Below are 22,595 nucleotides of genomic sequence, written 5' to 3'. Positions count from 1 at the left end.
AGCTTTTTCCACCCGCAGATTTTTTTTAATTTAATAATATTAAGAAGAATTTGTTAAGGCTATGTATGGATGCTTATATGTGTGAGTTGCAGGGTGAAGGGGAAAATAAAACGTTTATTTGCATAAAACGAGGTCTTCTGAAAGTCCTTCGAGGTAAACAAGGTTATGTCTGTCTGAAGCGTTTAGCAGCATGCTGTTGCTGGTGGCTGTCCTCTGTGTACTCGAGATGAATAAAATCACTCTAAACCCGTTTTGCAGAGTGGCCAAGTGGTGATCTTTAATCGTGTTTGACTCAGACCAATTAAACCAGTGAAACTGCAATGTAAACTACCTCTTGCCATCCAAACGATGCGTCCAGGTGGAGACTTATAGCTAGCTGACTCGGGGGAATGAAGGACAAGAAACTGCCACGCGCTCCTCTTCGGCTGGATTACACTGCGTGCATGCCACCCACACTCACGCATGCGCACATCACAGCCACACGCATACACAGCCACACGCATACACAGGCACACACCCCCCCGTCGCTGCTGCACCTACACACACACTAGCGCACCTACACGCACACACAGAGACCCCCCACACACACACACACCAGCACACCTACACACACGCACACATACAAAGACTCCCCTCCCCCCGCCGCCGCCATCGCACACATACACACACACACACACACACAAGCGCACCCCCCTCCCCCATAGAACTAAGCCCCACTTACCGCCATTCGGGACTTTGGTAGCCGGAGCTCTCCCTCGGGCATGGGAGCCCCGCTCTCAGGTACTCCGTGGGCGCGTGCGCGGGACTTCAGAAGACGGAAGTCCCGCCCAAAGGAAGTGGCTTCACGTCTCCTCCGTGTTTGCCTGTCTTCCTGCCTCGGCGGCCGCCAATGACAGCGCGGCCCCGAGCAGGGAGGCGGGCACAGCGTCTCCCGTCCACAGTACAGCCAGGTAGGCTCTCGCTTAGAGAAATCAATTGTTTGCTGCACTTCGCATTGCGCAGCATTTTATTCCCTCGCTCCCTTTGCACCTTGCATTTTGTTTTTCATTTCCTCCCTTTGTCCCTAAATTTGTGTGTCTTTCTTTTCCTTCTGCCCTGGCTCTCTGCTTTTGTCAAGCCTTTGCTTGGGACCTTGCATTTTTGAACCCTTTCTTTGATGGTTCCCTCCGCACTCCGCCCCCTGGTTCCTCCATTCCTGCATATTTTGGGCCCTCCTTTGATCCTGGCTCCCGAGCGCGTCTCCCGAAGCATCCTCCTCCTGTTTCTTGCAGAAAGCTCTCCCCCGGGCCTTGGCAGCGGGCCCTTGTTTAAAACATGAATGTGTTTCTTGTCGCTGTGTTACCTGCGATCGTCTTCGTACGGCGATTTTATTCTTATAGTTTTGGTGCATGTGCTCATGCTATCCAAGTAAGATTTTTCAATTTTTGTATTTAATGACTTGGCCATTAAAGAAATATGCCTTAGCCGATCTCACTTGCTCTACTATTTCCTTTGGCATTTTTGAAAGGGGCCTTGTAGTTTATTAACATCTGTAAAGTGTACTAATAACTTACAAAATATTTAGTTGCTATTTTTCCAGAGTGTTTGTGCACTGCCTGGGATCCCCTGCCAAAGGGTGAGGTGACCAGGCTGCTAAAAATATTGTTCCTCTTTGAATTATTCATTAAAGCAGTTATTTTCGAATGCGTGCCAAAGGGCCGTATATGTGTCACGCAGAGAACTCTGAGGCAGTTCTATTACAGCGATCGCTGTGGGTACAGGCTTTATATATGACCAGGTTACAGCGTCTGATGGGAGTTTGGCCAGTGACTTTCTCAGTTGGCATTTCTTACTGTGGCTAGTTCAGCAGCGCGGAGGGCTGCAGTTTAGGCGCCACATTGCGAGAACGCCAAGCAATATTATATAAAGATGCAATCTTTGCTATCTGAAGATGTGTTCTTGTGCATACAGCGTGGATACTGTTTTAAAGGGCCGGCGGCTGCGTTTCCTGGTTATTCATACTCCCCTCTTACAGCATGCAGCAATTAATCTGACTTCAGCTTGCTCCTTTTAAAGAAGCCCAGAAGAAAAATATGTTTGCATTAGAAAGACTGTGGTCTCAGATTATCTTTTTTTATGTAAATAAACAATCTTAATTCTGTAGTTAGGAAAAAAATTGTTTTAATTCGAAGTGGCAGCAATTTTAGGGACTAATATACTAACGACCCCACAAGAATGCAGACCTTAATGTTTCAGGTGATTCAGCCTCCTTACAGCTAGCTGCATTTAAATTGCCTGCCGCCCAAACTTCTTTTTGGGAATATCCCGTACAGTAATCGCCGCTCTCCCGTAGCATTTACCCAAACAAATACGACAAGGCTTCATCATATTTAAGGTGGAAACTGGCTCATTCAGGCCATTGGAAGTATGACGGAGCGTGTCTACAAACATAAAACGTGTTGCCGCGTTCGCCTGCTTTGGTGTTAATCCCCCCCCTCCTCTCCATCCCTCCTCCCTCCACCCCCCACCCCCCACCCCTCCTCTCCATCCCTCCACCCCACCCCCGCATTTGAAACTCTGAAAATACTAGCTACGTTTATTTGCATCTTCTGGAGAGAAACTTTCATCCTAACTGCCTGCTTGTAACCTTGAGTAGAATTGTAACATGGAACCTTGAACGCTCCACCCTCTCTCACCCTTGTGAATTCATTTCGCATTTAATGTTTTCCAGAACTCTTGGCAGGCAGCATCCAATTACTCTCCCTGGTGATACATTCAGTTTGTGTAAGGTGAGCGATGTCGTAGAATATCTATCGCGAAAAGAACAGTTGAAGGACAGAATGCAGGACAATGTCATACATTCACCCCAGTACAGAGATCTGGGCATAAATCCATCTTTTTAGGTCTCGGCCTAACCAGGCAGCCCACCCCCTCCCTCTCCAGCGCACACCCCAGTCTCTCTCTGTTGCCACACGCATTAGTAGGCAGCCCACCCCCCCTCCCTCTCCATAACAACAATTGGTTCGAAAATGCTCTCTCAATGTTTCAAGCTTTATTACAAATGTCACAAAAAGATGTTAATATTTCACTTCTGTTCTTGGATTTTCGTCACAATAAAATACACTGAACATAATCTTCACAAAAGTCATTTACAAAAGTTTAAGCTATTGCCATTATAAATTACAATAACTTTCATTTAAGTATTAATTATTTAAAAAAATTAAAAGCCATTGTTATTTGTAATATCAATACATCTAAGTCACGTAAATACTACACATATTGCAGTACAAATGCTATAGGTGTCACATTTGCAAAAGTTAAAACTATTGGCATTGTCAATGACAAAGCTATTAATGTCGATATTTTCAAAAACCAACACATTAATAAAAAAATTGTCATTTACAAGACCAATAGCTCAAACTTTCCTAATGCGAGACCTATTGCATTGCAAATGCTTGTTAGAACAGGCCAGCAGTGCAATGAGTCAGTGTGAAGAATGAACAAACCTACCTGTTGCCAGAAATAGATGAGCGGCTTTGCATGCTAAGTGCAGTCATGAAGTAAGACAGTAGTTATTTATTTATTATTACAGGCAATTCGAAAAATGTCGGCAAGCTGCAGCCTTATGTCCACTTAACTATGGAATAAGTCTGAGTAAGGAATAGCATTCAGGTAGAAAGGACACAGCAGGCCTCGAGGCGTCTTTTAGATGTATTTCACTCACATATTATGAGCCGGTGCGTACTCAGACAGCTGTTCCAATAGTGTGTTTGGTTTGCCGGCCTTGCATCTGCATTTGGCCATGGAGAAAAGTTTAAGGTTGGCTCTGTTTGTGAGCTTTGAGAAGCACCAGGTGTTTAGATAAAAAAACAGAAAGTTACCTATGAACGTAAATTGCTGAGTAATTGTGGAATCATTTGAATTATCAAGGGAATACAGTCATAACTTTCCAGGAGTACTCATCTGTGCACTCATACTTACGGGTACACAAATGTAACAGGGACTCGTTTACTCATGCATGAGTGCATTTGCAAACTTTCATTTTTTTTCTCCGCTCTAGTGAAGTCCTATAGAGCACACTTTATTTGGTGGGAGAGATTAGGGATTTACTTCTACCCTTGATTGGAGTAAATCTCTTGCCGCAACCAGGGTAAGGGTTTGCCTACTAAACTTGTGTAATGCCTATAAACTTGGAAGCTTGTGAGTATTCTCTACTTAGTAAGACACCCTCACCCTGGAGTACCCAGAATCTGCCAAGTGAGCAGATTTGAGCACAATTAATAACACACCATTGGTAAGCACAGCAAAATGATATAAGCGCCCTGCTGGTCATTACACACCACCACAAGGCGCGTCCCACACAAGGCACAGTCTAAGAACCAGGCACAGCAAATACAGAAAAGTGCTGCTTACCCACAAACATGCACCTGAGGCCGTGCCAGGGGTATGAGACAAAATAAAAATGCAATACAATGCAACACCATAAACTGTCTCTGTTGCAGCTCCTCTACCATGAAAATACAACACCATACAAGGTTGGTCTGTTACAGTACTCTCCCCCTCCTCTATTAAGCGTTTTTATAAACCCACAAGAGGGTGATTTATCTTAAAAATAAAAAATAATGAATGCTGACCATTTCAAAAGAGTTTTCAAGAGTTACAGTCTAGTCCCAAAGATTGTTGGCTAGGCGCCACTTTGATGTTTCTATTGGAGAGATTAAATGTCCCGTGACCAACACGACTGTAGATGAGTCGCAATGCTTAAACATTTCTCCAGTCAGCAATAGTGCGTGTTCCTTATTCTTCCCACACAAAATGCATCTGATAAAATTGTGCTAAAACAGTTGCAGTGTGGTTTTTGAAAAAAAAAAGAATTTGAACCGTGTTATTAGGCAATAAAGGCACGAGTTCTCACTGTGAGTATGATTCACTCATTCGCAAGGCGAGCACAAACTCAGAACCGGCCCATGGACTGATACAAAATCATGAACATTTTAAGACTTTTTGGGGAGTTTTTTCAAGCCTCTCTGGGGACTTTTGTGAAAAGGCTTCTTCTTGGCTTTGAATGGGACACTTTCCAACGTACACGTTACAACACGTGTCATTACAACTCATTTTTTACATCGCAAAATCCATTACAACGCATGTCGTTACAACGCACAATCCATTACAACGCAATTACTACTCTAACTCTGCTTGGGCGTTATTTTGGGGAATGCGTTGTAATGGATTATGCGATGTAATGACATGCGTTGTAATGACACGCGTTGTAACTTGTGCATTGTAAAGGATGTTTCCCCTTGGCTTTACATCAAGACCCCATTCATCAGGTAGGCATCAAACTAAGACACACATTTAGAGATGGGCAGTAACGCTATAACCACCAACAATATTGGAGGCGACTATGCTGCTCACCCCACCCCCGGTTCAGTTTGCGTGGAGGAGACGGTGGTTTTCCTGGTGGTGGAGACACCACCAGCATCTGTTGTTGGGAAGAAGTTGTGCTGATCTCCCCATTAAATATGCATCAAAGAGGCATCACAATCGACAGGTGGCCCTCTAATGCCATTCTTTCCAGATTTTTGGGGACCCAGACCCTACAAAGCCCTCCACAACACCATACCTCAACGAACAAATCTCCTTCTACGCTCCCAAAAGAAACCTCCGCTGACCTAGCCCTGGCCGAAATTCCTTGGATCCACAGAGCAAGAACGGGAGGAAGATCCTTCTCCTACGTCACGGCCAAGATCTGGAACAAACTCCCCCTCAACATCAGGCGAAGCCCCACACTGCAAGCATTCAGGAAGAGCCTCAAGACCTGGCTCTTCGAATGACTGGAGCTGCCCGAATCCCCCGTCCCCCCAGCACCTTGAGACCCTCAGGGGTGAGTAGTGCGCTCAACAAATCCCGGATTGATTGACAGGAGCCACCTTGGACAGGCAAAAAAAAACAAGTGATGTGGTAAATTTTAGATATAGAGGACAGTGAATAAGAGAAGGATGACAGGACTACTTCTGGTGGGCTCCAACCAGGTCCACTCCCCGCAGAGAGCAGTTCTGACAGATGTGCAAACTAAGCTCAGGTGCAATGTGTTTGGGATCCCTAGGTGCTTTCTTTCCATTCGCAACAGGGACAGTTTGGAGTGTGCATGTTTCAATACAACCACTTCTTGTAGTGGCACAGTAAGGCAGTGGCCACCATGAACCTTAATGTAGCACCACCCTGTGTGCACTGTTTTGTGCGTTACATTGCAGTGTGACCCTTACTAGTGATGTAGCAGTATTCTCAGCTCTGCTGCTCATATAAGTATAGTAGCAATTGGAAAGCCAGTCCCCCTTTTTCTGGATGGCCCCAAGAGCTAGTGAGTAAGGCACAAGCAAGAGGTAAGGAGGTGCAGGTGAATACGTATCGGATATGGAGAAAGGTAGACAAAAAGGCAATGTGAGTTTGATCAGACCAAATTTGAACATTAAATACAGGGATATGATATCTTTAAACATTATAAAGTGGGGTGACAGGAGTTGTATATGCAGGTTGTACACCCTGAACATCAAAGATGGAATATCAAAGAAGGCAAATATCAAGGGAAACATACATTGAGGACAACATATGGAAAACAAAATATCGAAAGGTAGGTATTGATCTTCTATACCTAACTCCGCATTTATGTACTTTGAAGATACATATATCTTCAAGGTACGCAAATGTGGTGTTGGGAATAGTAAATCAATACTTACTCTAGATGCACTTACTTTTCGATATTTCGGTCCTCAGTACTTTGGCCACAATATTCTTGTACCATGATATTCATAGCCTCGATATTCAGTAGTACAGTCCACATGCTGTGTTATCGTGTCGGCTGGTGTACCGACATGTACAAAAAAAATCACTTTTGCACCAATATCTGCAAATCAACATTTCTACTCCTAGCGAGGACTTTGAGGCCTCCCATTCCTCTGAGGCCGGTAAACTGAGCACCATTAAAGTGGCTAATAGTAACACCTGTTATTTAGAGCGCTGAGAGAAATTAAAAGTGCAGTATGAAGAGTTCTGTTAAAAACAAATGATTATCATTATTACTAAACATGGGCGAATTTGAGGTGCATTGGCAGAGCTATGTCTTGATCAAAGTTCTGGACTACCAGGGACTGCCACAGGTCAGGATAAGATGCACTGGCCGTCCTTGTTAAGGGCATCCATAATGAAACAGCAGGGATTGTTGCAAGTCAGGGTTGAGCTAAATCTTTAGCTCCAAGCGTTTACATTTTGAGAAGCTCTCTACATCGAATCAAAAGTATGTAAATGTGCTTCTAGGGAGAGAGAGAACTCTTTCCTTTTCATAATGTGTCTTATTGTGAAGATGTCTGATATGCACACCCAATTCAAAATGTAATAAAATACATTGAATAAAAGAAAAGGCTTGGGGCTTGCAGGTGAGTAGAAAAGATGTGGCGCGAGACAGGGTAGTACTGGGGTGCATGTTCAGTTTCACATGTGTGCTACAAAACTGAAATATCAATTTATTGGGTAGGTCATTGTTGAAGTGCTTTGTCACAGCTACTTTGGACACAGTGTTTCAAGAGATAGCCAGGTGCTGCAGATCAAAATTCAGTTGCTTTGTCTTAACTTTTTGTCGGTCTCAGAATAAGCAGCACAAGTGATCGCTGTGCATCGGGATCGAGGTGCATTGATAGATTTGCTGTGACAGCCCGGGTGCTGCTATTGAGATGGAGGTACATCTGAAGAGATGGCAATGAGTAAAAGAATTGCGATAGTATGAGGTTGGCGAGGCAGGATGGAGAGCATTGGTAGAGCTGGTTTATCTAGGTTAGCTGCTGAAAACAATAGATTACAGTGGGGCATGACTGCTATGGTTTGGAAGATCTGTGGGTTGTTGCCTGTGCTGGTACAGCAGGGGTGCCTGCAGATCAGGGAGCAGGTGCAAAGGCAGAGTTGTGTTTTTTCGCCATGTCATGGGCGCCCGAGGTCAGGGTTCACGTGTACTGGTTGCATGTGGGTCCCAGCAAAGAGATGTCATCGCAGGAACATCTCTATGTCGGTGAAAGTTGAGGAATCGCTTGGGCGCACCAAGGCACAACTGGCAGGCATTGTCAGAGTTTTCATGTTTAGGTTCTGTGTTTAGAATGGAAAGACTGCCACTGGTTAGGGATAAGTTGCTTCGGAAGATCTATATGATGATGCCAACAGTAGATTAACAGGAGTGCTGAAGGCGACACTTGAGGTACATTCGAATACCTACATTACGCTAGCTGAATGAGGTGTTGATCTCATTACTGGAACAAATAGGGGGTACCACAAACCACATTTAAGGTGCAGAGTATTGGTAGAGCTCGGATATGCCAGTAATGGGACTGCTAGGATTACTGTATACTGGAGTCAAGTTGCATTGACAAACTTGCATATGCAGGACTCTGGTCTGGAAAAGCAAGGGTGTTATGGGGCAGCGGTGAGACACAGGAGTAGAGGTGAACATAACTCTTAATAGTGTAATAGCAAAATACACCTATGCAAGGCACTGGTAGGCAGTGGTGGCTTAAGAAAAGGGGTGGCAGAGACAATCATAGCAAACACAAGGAGATGATGGACAGAGCGCTGAAACTTTTCAGACACTCACCCCCGTAACAGATATGGGTTGAATCCATCATCGTTCTTTAGCTCACTTCGCCACCTCAGTCCAGACCCAGCTATATGCAAATCAGTCTTGACCCTGTGCCTCATGGGAACAGTCCAGCCTGAACTGCCAAGGTCTTCCATGAACCAGAAACAAGCATCCTGGGACCGGTTTCTGGGTAACACCCTTCATCAGCCAGGCTAGCTTGAATCCAGTGACAAAGTGAGCAAGGGACCCACGTCTGGGTATACCCTACCAACTTAGGGCGAACAAAGCAAACACAAGGATATGATGGACGGAGCGCTAAAACTTTTTAGACACTCACCCCCAGTCACAGATCTGGGTTGAATCCATCATCATTCTTTAACTCACTTCGACACCTCAGTTCAGACCCAGCTATATGAGTGAGCAAGGGACCCATGTCTGGGCATACCCCGCCAACTTAGGGCGAACAAAGCAAACACAAGGAGATGACAATCATATAGCAGGCGTGCGACCCACAGACGAGGAAATGGAAAGAAGGCCACTTGGGCTTCAGAATCGAATAATACTTCAGCGGCTTGGGTGAGAAGGTGAAAGGAGTGTAGAGCTGGCTAAACATTGTCAATGGGGTGTGCGGTAAGGGGCACTAATTCAGGGAACCTCCATGTGTGTAGGAGAAAAACTAACCACCACAAAGAGGCCGGAACTGTTGAGCGTGCAACAGGTGAAATGGTAAACAACCACTGGCATGCTGAGCTTTCCATATGTGATCTAGCAGCAGTTTCAATGATGAGGAGTCATATTGTTACACCAAAGATACGCGATTAAACAAACTGACAAGTACGTTTGCTTATAGTCTTTACAAGCGGTGAATAAGACCAACACAAATCTACACTAATTCACTGCTCTGTTTTATGACTACTTTCTGAGAGGGAATAAACCACAATCAAGCCTAGTGAGCCACAAATTTAAATAGGATGTGTTAGGCAGCCGAGACATACTTGTTCTTCTTTTTTTAGTTTCGATGCAGCTGACACGTAAAAACTGCTCTTTGTGCAAAATGTGGTACTTTTGGGATTGAATAAGCTTTTCATTCCCATCAAGGGGACAGCTTGGTCAGCAGCTAGTTGGAGGAGTCTATACAAGTCAAATTTCTAATAACACTGTCTGACCAAGAGTGCATTGAGGAACATTGTTTTTTAGGATGGGTCAAACTGACTGGAATGAGGAGAAGGGGTATATGTAGAAGAAGCATTACAAAAGAGAGTAACACATCTAAGGACAGAAGTAATCAATCACTGAAAATGGAACAGAAACAAACAAGGCTACATGAGTAGGACCTGTTAAAAGCTGGCAGGACACACATGTCTAACCTGGTGGAGCGTAACAGTCCTGGGTCTTCTGGCAATGGACATTCAATTAATGTATACATATTGCTGTCTCCAGTCATACTCACTTCTGTAATCTACTAGTTATTTAAAGCCAAAAGGCCAGATGCTCAGCCATTGAGCTAAAGATGGCTCATTTGGAGTGATAGCCCTTGAGGCTTTACCATTAGTTATGAAAGGCTTCCAGTCCATCCACTTTTGAGTAATTACTGCTGACAAAGTGTGCCAGAAGTCTCCCCTCTTATTATCCCAATGGAGTGCCTTCCTTTCCTAACTTAATCTGAGGGGTTCTACACCTGGGAACCGTATACTTATAAACCCATTTGTCTAAAGACAGCGTGGTCTTTACAAGGCACAAGGTATTAGGCACATCTTCACAACTACCTCTATACAATTGTACCTTGGTGGCCTTGGCCTACTGGTGCATCATCATGGAACTGCCACCATACACCGTGTATTTGTGGCATGGGTAGGGACAGAATCTGTTATAGAGCAACGTAGAAGGACAGTGCAATGGAAAGCATTCTTCAACAGATTTACCTACAATGAAAACCTACAGCAGATTGAGCCGATTACTTTCAGAGGTGCTAAATACCTGCTCAATAAATTCAGTCACTCATTTCCTTGGCAGTGGCATTGCATCTTGGACCCATAAATGACCCACACGCAGACAAAAACTGTAAGTAGGTATGGTGAAATTCTTGTCACTGGGTTGTCAGACTGATGATGAAGCCTGAGTAAAGAGCCCTCTTCTCACTATGGTGGTTAGGAGGGGTTGCAGCTGAGGAACATCTAGGACAGTGCAGTTTCATAATACCCATATGATGACCACCTCGTGCCAGGTTATTATAGACAATGTTTCCAGTCCTGGACTTTGTGTGATAGCCCAATGCATTTTGGGTGTTGTAGTCTTGTTTTGCTTCCAATGCACTAATTAAACGAACAGACTGCAGACAGTGTCTGCAATGGCCTTGAGTCGGGCAGTCATCCTAAATACCTCCCAATCCTACAGTTCAGGGTGTAGTTTGAAATAGCCCATTCTGCCATTGGTAAAACCAAGAAGATGTGCATCTAACCATGCTATGCACATTTGCCATACTAAATAGGCACATGTATCAGAAGGCCCATCAACATGGTGAGAATGAAATCTAAATATCACACGTGTATGGGCGACAGACTTTGGTAGAGCATAGCCTCTAGTCTAGACACAAATATCCAATTGGGGGTATGCATCTGAATGGGGTGTTTATCTGCTGGAACATCCATGTGATCTAAGAAGCTTATATAATGTACCTGATGGGCACTCTGTTGTGTCCACAGAGATACTAATGCACAGCACACTTTGACCAGCTGTATGATTCATCTCTTGTGTAAGATAAAATTGTCACTAACACATGCTCACCTCTTCTGCCTGCAGACAAGTCCTCTATCGGCATGGACAACCATCCAGTGCCTTGTAGCTCCATTCACAATGAAAGTGCAGGCACGGAATCTAGGCACAATATGCTCCTGCACTACCTAACTCAATACAGGCATGGCCGTACCAACCCCACAAAGCTATGTCAGGCTCAATTGGTATTCCAGTCACACATGGCAGACCCTCCACAAACGGCCAATGCATGTCTTACCAACGAGCTTCTTGGTCCAACATCCAAGCTTAAGACAGTCATTGTTACTTTTAAATTCCACCATGCATCATTGCCCATGCACTGCGGAGCCTAACATTACGACATCTCAGATATCCCCTCGTTCTCCCAATGCACGGTACCCCCTAAACTAGCACTAGTAGTCAAGCTCATTATCGCCACAAAGGTCAAATGAACAATCAACAAAATGTCACTAGATGGTAGAAAGATATAGAGTAGGATAAAGCTCATGGTGTTGCCCTGGATGGGGTGGTTGGGATATAATTAGCTGAAGGTGTGGGTCACAGGTATTGGCACCAACTGGGCTGCAATCAATTACAGAACATTTCTTTGAGGGATACAGAATTGTCTGGAACTGACCAGAGCAATTCATCTGTACATGGCACTTCACACAGTCAAAATGTTCACTGAAAGGGGCTCCTACAGATCAGGAAACTGATAAGGATACACAGATGGACAGAAAGTAGTCAGGTCAGTGATTCAAAGAGAGCGAGCCCAGATGGAGAATGACGGCGAAGTCCCCAATGGAAAGGTTGGTGAGTGCTGCTCCATTTCATCCATTAATGGATCCAATGGAATAGGATGCCATGTAGGCAAGACCAAAATAGAGAGGAAGACCCAGGACTAGCATTTCTCTAAGCTTATTGTCTCAGATGTTCTTTATTTAAAGGGCCTTTAGCCAATGTTCTATGGGACAAGTTGCAAAAACTGGTTGGAAATTATGCACCATCTTTTTGCGGCCTGTCTCTGATTTTGTGATGCACCTACATACTAATAGATCATGTCACAAAATCTCAAGTCACAAGAGGTTGCAGAATTAATGAATATTAATGAGGCAGATTACAGTTTGCGATCCCCTGTGATTAACTACAAACACAAGCAAAGTGGCCTACAAAGAACTGCAGCACCATTCGTGTGTTTCAAGTCACAAACAGGATTTTCTTTTTTTTTTTAAATACAGGGGGGGGGGGGCGGGGGCAGGCAGTGGTGACCCAACAATATTCAGAAAGGAGAAGGTGACCCTAGAGACGCCTTTGCTTTGCAAATCAGTTCCCACTTCCTTTCAGGTGACTGATCAATGGTTTGAAACCACTTTGCAGATGTAAATCATTGATATAAGCGACCATTCAAATCAAATCATACAAATTTGTAAAGCGCACTACTCACCCGCGAGGGTCTCAAGGCGCTGGGAGGGGGGGGGGGGGGGGGGGGGGAGTCTTTACTGATCGAACAGCCAGGTCTTGAGTTGTTTCCTGAAGGAGAGGTGGTCCTGGGTCAGCCGTAGGTGGGTGGGGAGGGAGTTCCATGTCTTGGCCTCCAGGTAGAAGAAGGATCTTCCTCCGGCGGTTGTTCTGCGAATACGTGGGACGGTGGCGAGGGCGAGGCTGGCAAAACGGAGCTGGCGGGTGGGTGTGTAGAATGTCAGGCGGCTGTTGAGGTATCTGGGGCCCATGTCGTGGAAAGCCTTGTGTGCGTGGGTGAGGAGTCTGAACGTGATCCTCTTGCTGACGGGGAGCCAGTGCAGGTCTCTCAGATGGGCAGAGATGTGGCTGTGACGGGGGATGTCCAGGATGAGTCGTGCAGAAGCGTTCTGTATCCGTTGGAGTCTTTTCTGGAGTTTGGCTCTTGTGCCAGCGTAGAGGGTGTTCCCGTAGTCCAGTCGGCTGGTGGCAAGGGCCTGGGTGACCGTCTTCCTGGTTTCGGTGGGGATCCACCGGAAGATCTTTCGGAGCATGCGCAGGGTGTTGGAAACAGGATGACGAGACGGCGTTGACTTGCTTGGTCATCTGAGGGAGGAGTCCAGGATGGAGCCCAGGTTGCGAGCATGGTCCGTTGGTTTGGGGTTGGTGCCCAGGGCAGGGGGCCACCAGGAGTCGTCCCAGGCCGAGGGGGATGGTTCCAGGATGAGGACTTCCGTCTTGTCAGAGTTCAGTTTCAGGCGGCTGAGCTTCATCCATTCCGTGACGTCTTTCATTCCTTCCTGGAGGCTGGCTCTGGCGGGGTCGTTGGTGAGGGAGAGGATCAGCTGGGTGTCGTCAGCGTAGGAAATGATGTTTAGGTTGTGTTGGCGTGCGATGGCTGCGAGGGGGCTCATGTAGACGTTGAAGAGGGTGGGGCTGAGCGAGGATCCTTGCGGGACACCGCAGATGACTTCGGTGGCCGCGGATCGGAACGGGGGGAGGCGGACTCTCTGGGTTCTTCCGGCGAGGAACGAGATGATCCACTCCAAGGCCGATCCTTGGATGCCGGTGTTGCTGAGGCGCTGTATCAGGGTGCGGTGGCATACAGTGTCGAAGGCTGCTGAGAGGTCCAGGAGGATGAGGGGGGCTGTTTTCACCGTTGTCGAGCAGGGACCTGATGTTGTCGGTAGCTGCGATGAGTGCGGTCTCTGTGCTGTGGTTGGCTCGGAAACCGGACAGCGAGGGGTCCGTTTGTCTTGAGGAAGGCGGAGAGTTGTTTGTTGACGGTCTTCTCGCTGTCTTTGGCAGGAAAAGGGAGGAGCGAGATGGGTCGGAAGTTTTTGAGGTCCGTGGGGTCTGCGGTGGGTTTCTTCAGGAGGGCGCTCAGCTCGGCATGTTTCCAGCTCTCCGGGAAGGTGGCGGATGCGAAGGAGCTGTTAATGATGTCCCGGAGTTGGGGTGCGATGATGGAGTCAGCTTTGTTAAAGATGTGGTGTGGACAGGGGTCGGTTGGGGAGCCAGAGTGGATGGTGTTCATCATGCGGGTGGTGTCTTCAGTGCTGACCAGGGTCCAGGTGCGGAGGGTGGTGGTGGGCGTTGTTTCGGTGGTTGGGTGCGTGGTCTGTGCGCCGAAGCTGTTGTGTATGTCGGCGATCTTGCGGTGGAAGAATGAGGCGAGTGAGTCGAAGAGGTCTTGCGAGGGTGTGATGTCCTTGTTGCAGGCGCTGGGGTTGGAGAGCTCTTTAACGATGCTGAAGAGTTCCTTGCTGCTGTGTGTGTTGTTGTCCAGTCGTTCTCTGAATGTTGTCCTTTTGGTGGTGCGGATCAGCTGGTGGTGTTTGCAGGTGGCGTTCTTGAGGGCGGTCATGTTTTCTGATGTCTGGTCGTGGCGCCAGGCTTTCTCGAGGGTGCGGCAGTTTTTCTTGGAGTTTTGAGGTCGTTGGTGAACCACGCGGCTTTCTTGCTGCCGGGTCTGCTGGGGGTGTTCTTCAGTGGTGCGAGGTCGTCGGCGCAGTTGGTAAGCCACTGTGTGAGGTTGCGGGCTGCTTCGTTGGGGTCCGTCGTGTTGGCGGGGGGGTTCTGGCTGAGGGCGGTGGTGAGCTGGTCGGCGGTGATCTTGCTCTAGCTTCTGCGGGGAGTCAGTTGCGGGTGGTGGTGGGTCGTGGGTTTCCTGAAGTTGAAGTGGACGCAGCTGTGATCTGTCCAATGTAGTCCGGTGGAGTGGCTGAAGGACATGTGCTTGCTGGCTGAGAAGACTGGGTCAAGCGTGTGGCCGGCGTAGTGAGTGGGGGTGTTCACCAGTTGCTTGAGTCCGAGGTTGGCGAGGTTGTCCAGTAGGGTGGCGGTGTTCCTGTCATTGGTGGAAGTTGAGGTCCCCTAGGAGGATGTAGTCTGAGGAGGTGAGGGCGTGTGGACTGACGAAGTCTGCGATGGCTTCGCTGAATTGTGTGCGTGGTCCCGGTGGTCTGTAGATGAGGATGCCTCTGAGGGTGGTCTTGGGGTCGGTGTGAATCTGGAAGTGAAGGTGCTCAGCGGCGGTGAGGGTGTCTTCGGAGTTGGTCGTGATGCGGATGGTGTTTCTGTGGACGATGGCGATGCCTCCTCCGGTTTGGTTGATGCGGTCCCTCCGGGTGATCTTGTAGTCCTCCGGGATGGCTATGGCAATGTCGGGGGCTGAGGAGGCGTTCATCCAGGTTTCCGTCAGGAAGGCGACGTCCGGTGATGTTGTATCGAGGAGGTTCCAGAGTTCGACGGCATGCCTGTGGACGGAGCGGGTGTTGAGCAGGATGCACTTGAGGTGATTGTTGCTGGTGCTTGGCGGGTGCGGTGCAGGTTCGGAGGCAGGTGAATTTGCAGGCTTGGCAGGTGAACGGTCCATGGGTGCGTTTCGGGATGGCTTGGTAGCAGGCGGGGTTGATTGCGTGGAGGGTGGTGGCGTTGAAAGTCCATCGGGTGGGTTGGCATCGTCGAGGGCCAGGGGTCCTGGCGCTGGGCGCAGTCCCGGCACGGATGGGCTTGCCTTTGGCGAGCCTTCGGCGCGCCCGCTGCAAGGCCCCTTCGCTGTCTCCATATGAGGGCAGAGGGAGGGAGGAGCAGCTGGGAGGTGGGAGCGGGGTGGCCAATGAGAGTGAAGGGGGCGGGCCGCGGGGGTCAGCGGCGGACGAAGAACCGGGGAAACGGCAGGAAAAGACGGCAGGAGGGGGGGACAACAGAGCACAGGGGTACAGAAGGCAATAGCAAGGGCAGAGAAAGCAAATACAACAAGGTGGCACTGGATGCCAATCGCAGGGGTACAAAAGAAAGAGGGAGCGAGCAGATAGGAGGAAAAACGGCAACAGCGGATCAACCCACAGGGTGCTGCGTGGCGGATGGGGGGAGCGACCTGCCTGGTGCCAGGGTCAAAGGTCGCTCTCTACCACCGCCTCGCGGCCTCTATATGAGGGCAGAGGGAGGGAGGAGCAGCTGGGAGCGGGGTGGCCAATGGGAGTGAAGGGGGCGGGCCGCGGGGGCTCAGCGGCTGGCGAAGAACCAGGGAAACGGCGGGAAAAGATGGCAGGAGGGGGGGACAACAGAGCACAGGGGTACAGAAGGCAAAAGCAGGGGCAGAGAAAGCAAATACAACAAGGTGGCACTGGATGCCAAGCGCAGGGGTACAAGAAAAAGAGGGAGCGAGCAGACAGGAGGAAAAACGGCAACAGCGGATCAACCCACAGGGGGCTGCGTGGCGGATGGGGGGAGCGACCTGCCTGGTGCCAGGGTCAAAGGTCGCCATCCTTCACACCCTCTAACTGCAGTTTAGAATGGATCATAAAACACATTTTACTAGTCCGAACGCCATATCCGACAAACAAAACATGGGTTTAGTACAATGTACTTTACACTCTTGTGTTTGCAAACCAAGTAATTGTGCAAATAAAATGATTTGCGAATCCAAATGAGATTAGTACATTGGGCCCATTGGCATTCACAGGTGCAATATTTTGTTTTTCAAGTACATTCTGCAGCAACACCCCATTTGCGCAGGTTTATAATTTTTCTAAAAAATAACCCTAGTCTGCTCAAAGAAAGAGCCGGTTAAAAATGAAATCATTAACCCAAGACCTAAACCAGAATTTGGACCATTTTAATGTGAATCACCCCAAATTTCATATAAATGCAGATCTTAATAAAAACTCTTTTTGCTGCGACTAATCAAACTAAATTATCTATGCATATTTCCATGCCTTTGTCATGCCCACCATGCACAATTTATTTAGCATACACATATTACACAGATACCTCCACTAGCATGCTACTCATGCGCAACATGGTGAAGACATGATAATATGGTTTAGTAAATGTGAGCCACAGTAGACACAGGAAACATAAGTTGCAGTCATTGTAACTTGGCTTCGGTGCATATAAATGTACATCAAAATTGTAAGGAAAAATAACAGAGGGTGTGGGAGAAAACCAAAAAGTAGGCCGACCGAAAGCTTTCGTGTGGAACTACTCACAAGAGTCTTGCAGGGCCCATCTCTGATTTTCTGGTACTAGGAGCACCGAGATCAAAATAAAAATAATGCCATGGGACCCTGTTGGAGGCAGCTACAGCATATGCCCCCCTCCCCTATCGTGAAATCATCATAAAAGCATTCCAGGCCTGCATTTGTGATATGTAAGTACTTTTAGCAGTGGCAGCATGGGCCTAGGAAAGATTGGGGCCAGGGACAACAAGCATTGGCTACTCCCCCTCTTTAATGGACCAAAAAAAAAATTATTTTTCCCCAATAAACTATCATTGAGAACTACAGAAAAGTAGCATGTGGATTCATTAGCACTGGATCCTTGATATCCTCTTAATTTTTCCACACATTTTTAAGTTTCAAAGGATTATTATGCAAGTGAGAACTGGCCAGTTTTTCTGTAGGAAAGAATTTGCGATATAAGGAGACGAGCTCTAATATACTATGCAGGAGGCTACATTTACTAAACTATATAGAAGCGAAGCATGCAATTACATTTCTTCGGAACTGACTCATTCTGTGAAACAGAAGCAGTTATTGTCTACAGAATGAGTCTGCGTTTCTTCAGGACAAAGAACTCTTTTGCAAGCCAAAGCTCTCCCAAGGATAAATAGTCTTCTGCTGAGCTGTTTAATCTAAGGGTGGGGGCTGGTACACTTTCATCTCTTAAGAAGGAGAACATTAGGAATTTTGCTTTACTACAGAATATACATAGCCTTTATTTCTCACCCGAAACTTAAAAGCTAGTTAATTACATAGGCCCCAAATTCTACCTGGGAGTTTAGATTTCACAGTGCGTGCAAAGTGTGATACCTGTTTTTCACTCCACATCTTTACATACATTCAGGATAGAATAAAATCGAAAGTGCGTGAAACATCTTGTGTCCATATTCCTAGAGCGAGTGGTATATGCTGGAGAGAAAACCGGAGAAAGAACAGTTTAGAAAGACAATGGAAAGAACAAAAAAGTGTGCACAGAAGACCAGAGAGGAAATGGTGGGAGGGTGAAACAGAAAAGGGAGAGAAAGAAGACTGATAACAAGAACACAAAATATGACATTCACTGAACTAAGTTTTAGTTTTGAAAACAGTCTTGCCCCTTTAAAGGACTGCTTTGAAGATAGTGTTGGCATTCAGTGATTTACACAGCAGAGATGGAGGTTGGCTGTCCATCGAAGGCACTCATGTCTGCACTTACAGCCCTTACACATGGTGTCGTAAAATTACTTCTGTTTCATACATATTAATGAGGCAGGACCTCATTAGGCATTTTGCAGTGTGACAAATTAGTAAATTAGTCACAGCACAAAATTACATTATGGTCGCTATGTAGCTCGCGTGCAAAACCAACTGCTTTCAGGCCTTACTTTAGTGTATCGGAACCGGTTATCTGTGCATTTCCAAGCATTACACGTTTGCGCGCTGAAATGATACTGCAGATTCACGGAATTCATTCCAGGAAGAGTGTCCCTGAAATACGTATTTAGGTCCGGAATATATCGGTTACCTAACTTGTACTGACTTTGCGGCTCCCAAAAATGGAAGTGACGATGCGGCTTTAAAACTTATTTTACAAATTTCCAAAAATGCTCCTTTCCTGGCAATCTGAAGGCACATGCATACACAGTGTTGGAACGCCATCTAGAGGCAGTATCGAGCAATTTAGAAGACTATCAAATGGAGGTATTCAGAGACGTGGCATGATCTATATTTTATTTCTTTCTGTATTTGGAGGACAAGTTCGAAACAAGCATTTACAATGCAACGATCTCGCCTTTGCAAAATTTAGAGCTATTGGCATTGTAAATGCCATTTTTTTTATTTATGTGTTGTTTTTGAAAACAGATAAATAAATGGCATTGTCATTTACAATGCCAATAGCTTAATCTCTCGCAAATGCCACACACAAACACACAGACCCCCTCACACACACACAGCCCCCCACACACAGAGCCCCCCCACACACACAGAGCCCCACACACACAGAGAGCCCCCCCCACACACAGAGCCCCACACACACAGAGAGCCCCCCCACACACACAGAGCCCCACACACACAGAGAGCCCCCCCCACACACACAGAGCCCCACACACACACAGAGAGCCCCCCCACACACACAGAGCCCCACACACACAGAGCCCCCACACACACAGAGCCCCCCACACACAGAGCCCCCCACACACAGAGCCCCCCACACACACAGAGCCCCCCACACACACAGAGCCCCCCACACACAGCCCCCCACACAGAGCCCCCCCCACACACAGAGCCCCCTCACACACACAGCCCCCCACACACAGAGCCCCCCCCACACACACAGAGCCCCACACACACAGAGAGCCCCCCCACACACACAGAGCCCCACACACACAGAGCCCCACACACACAGAGCCCCACACACACAGAGCCCCACACACACAGAGCCCCCCACACACACAGAGCCCCACACACACAGAGCCCCCACACACACACAGAGCCCCACACACACACAGAGCCCCACACACAGAGCCCCCCCCACACACAGAGCCCCCCCACACACACACAGAGCCCCCTACACACAGAGCCCCCCACACACAGAGCCCCCCACACACACAGAGCCCCCCACACACACAGAGCCCCCCACACACACAGAGCCCCCCCACACAGAGCCCCCCACATAGAGCCCCCCACACACACAGAGCCCCCCCACACACACAGAGCCCCCCCACACACACAGAGCCCCCCACACACACAGAGCCCCACCACACACACAGAGCCCCACCACACACACAGAGCCCCACCACACACACAGAGCCCCACCACACACACAGAGCCCCACCACACACACACAGAGCCCCACCACACACACACAGAGCCCCCCCACACACAGAGCCCCACACACACACAGAGCCCCACACACACACAGAGCCCCACACACACAGACCCACACACACACACACACCCACACACACACACCCACACACACACACCCACACCCACACACACACACCCACACCCACACACACAGACCCACACGCACGCACACACACAGACCCACACGCACACACACACACAGACCCACACGCACACACACAGACCCACACGCACACACACAGACCCACACGCACACACACAGACCCACACGCACACACACAGACCCACACGCACACACACAGACCCACACGCACACAGAGAGCCGCACACAGAGAGCCACACACAGAGAGCCACACACAGAGAGCCACACACAGAGAGCCACACACAGAGAGCCACACACAGAGAGCATTTCTAATGGGTAGTTATATCTGGCAGGAAAGAACATTGGGGGGCATACAACCTGACCTGATCAGAACGGGCTTAAATCATCAAAAGCTTTCAATCACTACCGAAGGCCGGTAGGTGCAGTCCTGAACCTGCATCTGCGGGGCCCTTGCAGGTCTAGTGGGCTCCGCCTAGAGGTAATTAGCCATGCTGCCAGCCTGCTGACCAGATGGAGCCTGCCTGGTGCAGACAGAGCTGCTGAGAGCTTTCTCTCAGGGGTGCTCACCTATTAGCTGCTGTCTGCTCCACTGCAGAGGAAGAGACGTGAAACCTGACTCTCAGGACCAGCGCCTGCCCACTGATGTGCATCCTCATACCAAACTGTTGAGGGATTAGCGAGAATACGATGACATTTCTAAGAGTCAATGCTACTTAGCACCATGCATTCAACTAGCTATAGTGTGTGCTTGCTGCAAACACTGGCAACACAAAAAGAGGAGTATCTAAAAACACCCGAATGCCAGGGATGGCAGCCAATGAGAAGACAGTAAACCAAGGGGACTTACTTTGTTCTACTACATTTTATAAGTTGGTCAAATTCCTCACTCCGGTGTATCTTGGCTACCAAGCCTGACGACATGACCCATGTATTAATAAAAAAAAGGCTATCCCACAGAAAATTGCTGCAGGAATATAAAACTCGAATACTGTAGTTACCCCGTGCAATGGGTTCCCAGCTTCTAATGTGGATGCGGCTGAACCGGTCTTTCATCCTCTCGATGTCGATAAAAGGAGAACAAATGTGACGTCGAGAACGATACCGAAAGTTTTAAAGTGCAACTCCAAACGGAAGTGTTGCCTGCAGAAAGAGCCTATAATAGCCTTCACAAATGCAGCCCAAGTCCTGCTTTAAGCAGTGGAGGGTCCTTGTGACGGGACAGTCTGATCACTCGGACATTATTTGTTTTTCTGCTTGTTTAAGATGCCCAGAAGCTGCTTTTGGTCATTAAGGGATGGTGGCTCATGAAAGGCAGCAGCCATGCCATCAGGGATTTGGACGAAAACCCGGCCCAGGGGGTGGGTCATTTAGCTCCTCTAAGTCAGCAGACTAGTTACTGAACACTTCAAAGAAACAACTAGCAGTCCCTCCCAGTTGTTTTCCTCAAAAAAGCAATTTGGGCAATCACAGCCCAGCCAGCAGCCCGACTCCGATACAACCACTTTATCCTAAGGTGGATAAAAACACGCAGTGCCGTTTTTTGTGCACACTATATAGAAACAGGCCTTTGAGAAACACACTTTAAAAAAGCACTCGCCCCCCCCCCGAAAATGACGGGCGTTTCTCCGAGCCATTTCTGAATGACCTCGGAGAAACATGGTGGGGTGGAACGCTCCTCTCTTGCCTTCCGGAGATCGGAAGGCAAGAGAGGAGCGCTCCACACCACCATGTTTCTCCGAGGTCATTCAGAAATGGCTCGGAGAAACGCCCGTCATTTTCGGGATTGAGGGGCATGTTTTTCTTTCTCTCCACTTGGCTGGAATGTAAAATTCCAGCCAAAGGGAAGAAAAAGAGAAAGAAATGAAAACACACACCCCTCAATCCCAAAAAGACGGAGCTTGAACGGAGTGACGCCCCTCTCCTCCAATGGCTGGCCAACATTTACGAGGCCAGCCAATGGAGAAGAGGGGCGGGTTCAAGCCCAGTTCTCTAAAACATCAGTTTTCTCCCAGCGGAGACTGCGCAAGCGCAGCCTTCGCTAGGCGAAACCTAAAAACGACAAGTAAAATGACGTACCAACAATTACGCAAAACTGAAGATATGGAAAAGCGGTAATAAAACATTATCGGAAAGGCCAGTTGTTATATTTGTCAAATGGAAATGGTATTCTGTCCTTTTTTTCATTATCCCCAAAAGTAAATTCCAATTGAACACGATTTTGGCAAAAAAAGGAGAATAAAATACTTTAGAGAGAGTTGAATATTCTGTATTTGATACTCAAAGCTGCGGCACAGCATCGGCAAAAACAATATAAAAAGATGCTGCA

The 22,595-nt window shown here is 47.8% G+C and overlaps 1 protein-coding gene across 2 annotated transcripts in view; it reads right to left on the bottom strand.

Annotated features, from left to right (window-relative positions):
* The window catches only part of LRRC25 (leucine rich repeat containing 25), a 109,432-nt gene extending 91,179 nt beyond the window's left edge, over positions 1–18,253 (bottom strand). The window contains exon 1 of one of the 2 annotated variants that reach the window (XM_078668229.1): positions 18,127–18,253. Coding sequence is in view for 1 of the 2 variants with exons in the window: in XM_078668227.1 (XP_078524353.1) it covers positions 18,087–18,156 (70 nt within the window). In the remaining variant the exon portion in view is untranslated. Of the gene's footprint in view, positions 1–18,086 lie in introns of both variants that reach the window. The other variant, XM_078668227.1, reaches the window with a different exon arrangement.
* Between the last annotated feature and the right edge of the window lie 4,342 nt (positions 18,254–22,595).

The sequence above is a fragment of the Lissotriton helveticus genome, chromosome 12, assembly GCF_964261635.1.
Source record: "Lissotriton helveticus chromosome 12, aLisHel1.1, whole genome shotgun sequence".
NCBI classification, from domain to species: Eukaryota; Metazoa; Chordata; class Amphibia; order Caudata; family Salamandridae; genus Lissotriton; species Lissotriton helveticus.
The sequence above is the reverse complement of the archived record's forward strand: the minus strand, read 5'-3'. Positions and strand labels throughout refer to the sequence as shown.